The sequence below is a fragment of the Siphateles boraxobius genome, unplaced genomic scaffold (genome assembly GCF_051911475.1).
Source record: "Siphateles boraxobius isolate OS27281-9 unplaced genomic scaffold, OSU_SipBor_1 6, whole genome shotgun sequence".
Lineage (NCBI taxonomy): Eukaryota > Metazoa > Chordata > Actinopteri > Cypriniformes > Leuciscidae > Siphateles > Siphateles boraxobius.
In genome coordinates this window covers 40,895,218-40,905,000 of record NW_027509186.1, presented here as the reverse complement: position 1 = coordinate 40,905,000, position 9,783 = coordinate 40,895,218, and the positions used below count along the sequence as shown (strand labels likewise).

The following is a 9,783-nucleotide window of genomic DNA, read 5'->3' as shown; positions in this document are numbered from 1 at the left end:
CCCTATAAAAATAATCAGTTTTAATTTTTCTAGATTATGTTTTATTGATTTTTTATTGATTGACAGATTTAAAACTGTGGTAATCAAATGAATTAATAATTTTACTATTTTGATGATAACTTTACTATTTTGATTATATAACAAAATAATAAATATTTTGGCCCTATAAAAACCGTGTTAATTATGTCACAAATTCCATTTTATTTTTCGTTTTAATTTTTCTAGATTTAAAATCTAAAATCACAAAATCATCAAAAACTGTGGTACTTACATTATTTTACAACTTCATGGTTTTAATAATTTAATAAAATGATTAACCATATTAGGACCTAATAAAAACTGTTTTACTTTTTTCACAATTTCCATTTTATTTTATTTCACACATGCTCTCAAAAACTGTGGTAACCAAAATGAATTAAAAAAATTAACATTTTTAATCAAACAATTGAATCCGCTTTTAAAAATTCACTCAAATGGAAACACAACTCCTCCTTTACAGCATTACATTACATTTTTATTTTGGCCAGATAAAGTGCTGAAGCAGACGTACGCAGACAGTGTGTAGGAAATATGATATGAAATGATCATAATGTATGATAAACTTGATATTGAACACACACACACACACACACACTTGTACTCGCCGCTGCTTTGCACACAACGAGATCAACGACTTAAAGAGGACCTGTTATGCTTTTCTTTAGTGTGTGATGTTGCTGTTTAAGTTGTTCTCTATATCAGTGTTTCTGAACTCCTGAAACGCCTCCACTGTAGTCTTGAGTTTCTTCCGGGAACGAACACGTCACAATATTCCTCATTATAATAATTAATACGCAGAATAAAGGGGCGGGGCCTGGTTAAGTTAGTTAGTAGTGTGTTAAACTGGCCGTTATGTTAAGAGCGGGACATTTCCCAAACACACTCGAAGCGCTCGACCAATCACAACACACTGCTCCAGCCGACCAATCAGAGCACAGTGTGCTTTTCAGAAGGAGGGGCTTCATAGAGACAGGAAGTAAACAGAGCGTTACTGACAGACTGGGAAGAGAGGAGCCGCAACAATGGAGAATATGAGGAAAATAATCAACATTCAAGCAGGAAAACATGTTCTAGTAGAGGACAAAAATGACATCAAGATCACACAGATCTGCCACTGAGGGGTCTGTCAAGGTTTTAGTTTTTCATGGATTACACACACACACACACACACGATGAAAGAATGTGTGCTAGCAGACAGCTGTGTGTGAGATACAGACAAAAATATGTCAAGTACATCCATCTTCCTGTTTGAATAGTTCAAACATTTAAGTATGAAGTCCATTTTGTGTCAATTAAACAAACTCAGAGACAGAAGCCCACCTGCACACACACACACACACACACACACACACACACACACACACAGCAACAGGAACAGTAAATAGTGTGTGTGTGTGTGTGTGTGTGTGTGTGTGTGTGTGTGTGTGTGTGTGTGTGTGTGTGTGTGTGTGTGTGTGTGTGTGTGTGTGTGTGTGTGTGTGTGTGTGTTGTGGGGAATCCCATTCCAAATTCCTCAACACTGAATGGCTGGGTGTGGGTCCGGGACACCCTGTGACTCACTGCCCAAAAATAACTACTATATTTCAACTGTTTTACACACACACACACACCTATCTTTGTGTTGACATTCATTAACTAACTCTACCCAACACAACTAACTGCCTAGGCTAGCCTGAACTCTTACCCTAAACCTTTAAACTAATTATAACCTGAATAAAACCAAGTCTCTTGATCCTCAAACAGGCCTTTAAAGGCTCTCGGAAAGCGAGGACCAGACGAAATGCCCTCACTTTATTCTCTTTGTCCTCACTCTGATGATCTACAACTCAAACCAGTACACACACACGCACACAAACAGACACAAACACACACATATGGAAGTAAAATAATGTCAAATGTTTTTGAAATAAAAAGCCTGTTGAATTGCACTACTTGAAAAAAAATAGGCATTGCATTAACCATGCTTGCATTTTAATGCATTGTATTTTTAGGGCTTGCATTTTTTATGGGCTGAAATTCAACATGGCTGAATATTTAAGCTGTGAATATTTCAATTAAAAACATTTCAAACACATTTTCATTATTAAAAATTCAATAATCCATATTCACTCTTCATATTTCATTTCCAACATATTCTAACTGTTTAAAATTACAACCTATAATATTCAACAGGCAATTTTCGGTCCATTTTATTTCGCTTTGCAAATTCGCTTCTACAAATTCAGTGGTTCAAATTCGACCGTAAATTCAACATTGACGTCCAGGAACTGCAGGAAAAGCAGAAGATTGCCGAGCATACTCTCCATCTGCTGTTTTCGACCTCACCATCAGATGGTGCAGAAGCGCTTGTTGTTGACGAAGACCAGCAAAATTAGAGCAAGTCATTCATTCATAAAACTCATTTACAGCAATGTAAGTTTATTTGTGATTATTATGACGGCTGTTTTTGTTAAATTCGGTGCCTTCACCGTTACTTTTCCTGTGTAGCCTACATGCATATTTCTCTACCGTGAACGAGATCATAATGTTATTCCCCGATGCGGATATACAGATCCAATGTTACATTTTTGAGGTTGACATATATTTCTCTTGGTTGTTTAGTTGCCTTAACTTTATATTGTGGCGATGTGCTGCATGCAGGCTATTAGGGTTTCCCTCAATACTTCAGGATTCCCCTGCTGGACATATACAACGCTTAAGGTAGCTTAATGGACTAGTGTTGTAAAAGTCCAAACTCACAGGCAAGCAGAAGAACTCAGAATAACGCGCACAGCTGAGCGTTTCCCAGTGATAGACTGGTATAAAGATGGCTTGATGTTGGACATTCGCACATTTAGGGACCGTCTCTAAAGTTTATACGACTTTGGTATACACGTTTCTAACTTCAATAGCATTTGAATAGAACGACTTACAGTCATAAAACCAACTGTAAAGTGTTCATGTAGTGTCAGGCATAATGTGAACCTTTGGATTTTTGATATTTATTCAAATAAATTTAAGTTTGCTATTGAAGTTAGAAACGTACATGCCAATGTTGTATGCAACTTTAGAGACGGTCCCTAAATGTGCGAATGTCCAATGTCAAGCAATATATATATATATATATATATATATATATATATATATATATATATATATAGAGAGAGAGAGAGAGAGAGAGAGAGAGAGAGAGAGAGAGAGAGAGAGAGAGAGAGAGAGGGGGGGGGGGTAGAATATTATAGAAAGTGTTAGTATTAATTGATCAAGTGTTGATTTTATGCCAGTATATCACGAAACGCTCAGCATGAAACTTTGCGCGTAAAGTTTATAATCTGAGTCCATCTTCTTGCCTACAGCCTACATTCCCCAATAAGGTGCAAGATTGGTCTTTCATATCACTCTATGTGTTAAGCGTTTTGTCCCAACGGCAAGGGAATCCTTGAGTATGAGGTATTGATGGAAACCGATTATAATCCTGTTCATGGTAGAGAAAGCTGATGACATGTAGAACGCACAGGGAAAGTAACAATGAAGTTATTGAATGAAACATAAACACAGCTTTTGTGTGTTTATCATCTTTTCCGCATATAATCATTTCCATTTTATGAATGAATGTCTTCGTCAACAACACGCACTTTTGCACTCCCTATTGGTGAGGTCGACTAACAGCAGATGGAGAGTATGCTCGGCAATCTACTGCTTTTCCTGCAGTTCCTGGACGTCAATGTTGAATTTACTGTCGAATTTGAACCACTGAATTTGTGGAAGCGAATTTGCAAAGCGAAATAAAATGGACCGAAATTTGCCTGTTGAATATTATAGGTTGTATTTTTAAACAGTTAGAATATTTTGGAAATGAAATATGAAGGGTGAAAATGGATCTTTGAATTTTTAATAATGAAAATGTGTTTGAAATGTTTTTAATTGAAATATTCACAGCTTAAATATTCAACCATGTTGAATTTCAGCCCATTAAAAATGCAAGCCCTAAAAATACAATGCATTAAAATGCAAGCATGGTTAATGCAATGCCTATTTTTTTTTCAAGTAGTGCAATTCAACAGGCTTTTTATTTCAAAAACATTTGACATTATTTTACTTCCATACACACACACACACACCGTCCACTGCTCAACAGTTCTGTCAGAGATGATCCAACACACACACACACACACACACACACCTGTAGCTGATACATCAGGCAGTGTGACTATTGAAACTGTTGCACTTAAAGACTATTTAAATGAAACATTAATTACTAATAATAGATTAAAAGATTTCAAAATAAATGTAAAATTCCAAAGGTTCCAAATAGAAAAGATTTAAATTTTGGTAGGATCCATGTTATTTGTCAACTACCCCTAATATTCCCAGAATACATTGCGACATTCATTACAAGTGTCAGTCACAGACAAACACACACACACACAGACACACAGACAGACACACACTTGACCTCAAAAGTCTCCAAAGTAATTCACATCATCACATTATTGTTGACAGTTTATACAATCTGTGGTTAAACGTGTACATGCATGCATCTGGCAGCCAGTCACTTTTATCAAAACCAATTTACATTGCATTCAACCTATACAGTTTTATCAGGGAATCGAACCCATGACCTTGCATTGCGAGCATCATGCTCGACCGTTTGAGCTCCAGGAATGCATGAACAGGTTCAGGTTAACAGGCTCTATCACACAAAGCTGTTGACTCAGGCGTGTGACATGAGCAGAAGATCACAGAGCTGTAGATCTGTCCAAACAAGCTTGAGCTGATCACAACATTCATGCCCGATCACATCCACAGTGACGAAAGCGTTCGCACACTCCGAAACATCTCAATGTCATTCATGAGATCACAAAACACCACAGCAAGAGTCTCAACTGGCACTACACTAGTCAGACTTAAACATCTCATGGTATTAGATGACAAAATACAAGTGTAATTTATTGTAAAGACAGCACAAGCTCATTTTACAAGTAAATCATTCGGCTAACAGAGTTTTTGCATGGTTATAAACGATAAAACAATCGATTTAGCGTTAAAAACGAAGGCAAAAAGCCACTCTGTGTTTGTTAATGTGATCAACTACCAGTGTTGGGGAGTAGCTAACTACAAGTAACTACATTTTTCAGTAGTTGCTTTTAAAACAGTGTAGCTTTTTCAGTAGCGAACTACTTTTGACGAGCATTGAAGCATCGTTGTCTTATTAGATCACAAAAATTGTGCATTTCCTCCATCTAGGCTATTGTTTCATCACATATCTTGCAGATTTCCAGTTAATTGATGATTATGTAAAGGACGTACAGTTTTGTATTTCATTTATGCAAGCCAAACATTAAAGCGCTGTTTGCGTTGAGAGCACAAACAGGAGAATAATAGCCTTTTTAATTGATTATTTGGCCTGCTTTATTCATGATGACCCGTCATAGTCTAATCTGTCCCGCCACAGTTTTGTAATGAACCTTAAAGTTGTGTTTTGCGCCACTGCTTTAGCAAGTCTGTCAATCGAAAACAATTATTCAGTTATTTATAATATAGCCTACAATGTCATTGTAAAATAAAAAGTAGGCTAGTTTCGATGTAGCTAACTACTTTTTCTGAAAGGTAGCTTGACTTTAAATGTGTCAAGGTACAGTTTTAGAGTAGCAGTCTACACCTGCTAACTAGGACACCTGTGTTAACTTGAGGAGAACTGACTTCACACATGCACTGAAACACCAAAAGTTTACTAAAAGACTCCACACGAATTAAGTGTAGAGCAGCATTTGAGCACTTGCTTTGATGTTTTGTTTTCTAATGCAGTGACACGCATGCGTTCCCAATACTTTTCGGGTCACTGTGTCTTAAAAACTCACCATTCCTGCGTGTGTTTGACGCCCTGAGCGCTCTGGAGGACATCACCTGGGCCTGTGTGGCGTAATTCTCCCCGCTCAGCACCGCGATGAGGGAGCACACGAGCAGACACATGATTTGGAAGCGAATAAGCTTCAGCTGCTGATCCATGGTAAAGGAGAGAGACATGATCCAAGAGTTCCCAACACTGCGCAGTGCGTCCACGGATCCAGAGAACAGGTTCATATGAACCCAGCCACGGAATCCAAAGACTTCGACTTTATCTGCTTCTGTCCCGTTTGACCCCGACGCTTATAATTCCACCGGAATACTTTCAATTCCTTGAGCATTTACTGAAACTCGAGGACGCGCGATAAGTGTCCTGATGGAAAAGTTGGCAAAAATAACGCGCGCGGTGCCGATGTATTCCCAGGGTTCACACATTAATCTCCCGCTGGAAGATCGGGGTTGGTGAGCTGCTGAATGATGCAAGGAAAAAGAAAGGAAGCCCAGGAGGGCTGGACCCCCTTCATCCAGTCAAGACGAGGAAATATCGCCCGTGGGGCGCGCTTTAACAGACTGTTTGGTGAAAACTTTCCCTCGCTGCGTAACGCTGCCACTCTTTTCCTGTTTGTAGCGCCGGGAGGAAAGTTTTGAGCACTTTCCCTGAGGAGAAACAAACTCACGGGATTCAAACTTTCAGTAAACTGCAGGCCATTGGGTTTCCAAACCGTTTCTGAAACGTGTGTTGAAATATAAAAGTGTTTATAAAGTATAATGCAGAGAAATATAGTTTAATACGTGCTTTTTTGCTCATATTAAGGGCTTCCCGAGGAACAATTGCACCTTGACGGAAGCCCTTATCAGATGAGGACATTTCCGCTCTGGGATATGAATTACTGGATGTGTTTGCTATGGAATAATAACTTTCTACACTGTAGGCTATACTGCCTAATGTGGTTTTTTATAAGTAGAATTTGAAATTATATGCATTACACAATGGTAAACGTTCCAAACAGCAACGTTCCAATTCCAAACTTTGTCACGTGACCTCAACACGTGATTATTCTGTAAGTGCGTCCAGATATCACCTAAGAATTAACATTTGTTGGCCTGCAATGTTCTGTTAACATTCTGTCATAATTCCATATAAACCTTTGTGGGGGAAAAAAACTTTATATTAATATCACAGTTGATATTAATACTTCTCATTTGTCACTGGAAATGGAAGGTCAAGTTGAGCGCATTGCATTGTGGGATATAGTATGTTTTATACTGCACATTCTGTCTGATGTATTTGTCATCTGGGTACACATTGATTGAAATTTTTTGGATGTATAAAATGTAATTGTTTTGGTTCTGTAAATATTCCCATTAAGTATAAAACTAATATCCAGTAATTCAAATGTATTTTACGAAGTGAAACAAGGGTAGCATTATCATCAACAGTTAGATTAGACAGTTTGGATTCATAAAGTGTCAATGTTTAAACATTTATTCTGAATCTAAGAATAGATTTCAGGAGGACACAAGACATTATATCATTCACACATAATTCAGGTCTAGGCCCGAGTGAGAGTACGAAAGCTGGTCTGATCCAGACTGTGCCCGCTTTTCCTGACCCTCAGCTGACGGAGGGTGTGTCGTGATTTACCTCCTGTGTGTGTGTGTGTGTGTTTGTGTGTGTGTGTGTGTGTGTGTGTGTGTGTGTGTGTGTGTAACCAGGGCCAGTGTACTCAGTGTTGACACAGAAATTCTAGCGTACATCCTGATGTTTATCTTCATATCTTTGTGTTTCTCTCTCTCTCTCTCTCACACACACACACACACACACACACACACACACACACACACACACACACACACACACGTTGCGTTTACCTAAATGTGTTTGTAAAGGGAACAGTTAGTTTATAGTCTCCCTTTGCACTAAACACACGATTGCATGGCTACACTAACGTACAACACATCAAATGAGTGTTCTATCTATTAGTTGCATTTTTAATTTTAAGTGATGTTTGCAGAACATACTTACTGTTCCAACACTATTAAACATCCCACAGTGTTTGTTGCAGAAATGAATGATTCTCAAATCGTGTGTCTCTTTTAACGTCAACACCCTAGCAACCAGAACATTTTAGTAACTGCATGGCAATGCACCTAAAAGCACCTTAGTAACACCCTGGCAACCAATGCTCTGACAACCACTCAGGACACCCTATCAAAATCATAGCAACACCCTGGCAACCATTAAGCAATGCAGTGAAAACAACACAGAACACCCTAGCAACCAGAACATTTCCATACCTGTATATCAATGCACCTATGAACTATCTAGCAACCTTATAGCAACACCCTGGCAACCACTAAACAATACTCTGAAAACCCCTTAGAACAGCCTAGCAACATCATAGCAACACCCTGGCAACCACTAAGCAATGCACTGAAAAACCACTCAGAACCCCCTAGCAACTAGAAAGTATCAGTACCTGCAAAGCAATGCACTAAAAACACTGTGGCAACATCATAGCAACAACATGGCAACCACTAATCAATAGGCTCAAAACCACTTAGAACACCCAAGCAAACTCATAGCAACACCCTAGCAACCACTAAGCAATGAGGAGTGAAAACTCCTCAGAACACCCTCGTAACATGATAGCAAAACCCTGGCAACCACTAAGCAATGCTATGAAAACCACTCAGAACACCCTAGCAACATCATAGCAACAGCCTGGCAACCACAAAACACTGCTCTGAAAACCAGAACACCCAAACAACCAGAACATTTTAGGCACCCTAGCAACCACCTTGCAATGCCATAGCAACCAATTTGAACACTCATGCAACATGCATACTGATATACCATTCCGAATTGCATAGTAATGCCCTAGCAACCATTAGCATTGCGTGTGGTGGTGAGTTATCCATGTACAAGCACTTCTAATGCGTTTAAAATCTTGTCCATAAAATAAAAAGTATTTAACTCTAGTTCTGTCATTCTCTCTCCTCTCTCTCTCTCTCTCTCTCTCTCGTCCAGAAAAGTCATTCTGGAATGATTCCTGCAGCATTCCGCCACATTCCACGGGATTCCGCAGGGGCGACATCATAATCAAAGACGGCGGATGACAAAGACGCCCAGTGTGGCATTGAAGAACTGCAAACTCCCTATTATTCACAGAGTCACGGACACACACACAGAGAGGAGAGAGAGAGAGATTAACTGGCGCTCAAAGAAATGTGTTTGTCTCACTGATGATGAAGAGCAACATCTCTCACACACAAGTGCTTCATTGTCATGGAAATAAGGTCACAATACATTAAAGGCTTTATTTGTGTTTTATGGTGGAAAATGATGTGTTTTTGAGACATGATTGTACAGTGAATCCTGTCATTCCTTTGAACGAGTTCCTTCTCCTTTAACATGTGGAAGGTTTTCTGGCAGCACTCAGAAGTCACATGATCAGTCTGGTCTGTAATTATTTCATGTGTGGTCCAGTGGTTAAAGCTCTCGAAGCCTTTAGCAAGACAATTACAGGTGAAGTGTGAAATTTATGCAGTACTACTAAAGGAAAAACACACTTGAGTCTTCTCTTCTGTCCTGCAGCCCTGCCTCGGATTGGTCAGACAAACAGATAGCCCCGCCCCCAAACTCTTGTCATTGGACATGTCAGAAATCACATGCTCTCTTGAGTAGGTACTTATTTTGCATAAGTAATGACTTCACAAACGCTAAAAATGTATGCTAGCCTCCATATAGTATGAATGTAATATGGACGTACTTCATTCACCATGTTTGTTATTATCATGTGATCTACCTGGAACTCCGGAATTTTTAGTCACATGACATTTACGGCTCAAGTGATTGGCTCAAAAATGTGTGCGCACATAATTATCTTATGAAATATGAGAATAATAAATTATATT

General features: G+C 38.8%; 1 protein-coding gene across 3 annotated transcripts in view; it reads right to left on the bottom strand.

Moving 5' to 3' along the window:
* The window catches only part of pdgfd (platelet derived growth factor d), a 38,644-nt gene extending 31,928 nt beyond the window's left edge, over positions 1 to 6,716 (bottom strand). For 2 of the 3 annotated variants that reach the window (XM_077207169.1, XM_077207170.1), the window contains exon 1: positions 5,880 to 6,716. In XM_077207169.1, coding sequence (XP_077063284.1) covers positions 5,880 to 6,102 — 223 coding nt within the window. In that variant the 5' untranslated portion in view covers positions 6,103 to 6,716. The remainder of the gene's footprint in view (positions 1 to 5,879) is intronic. The other variant, XM_077207168.1, reaches the window with a different exon arrangement.
* Positions 6,717 to 9,783: the final 3,067 nt, after the last annotated feature.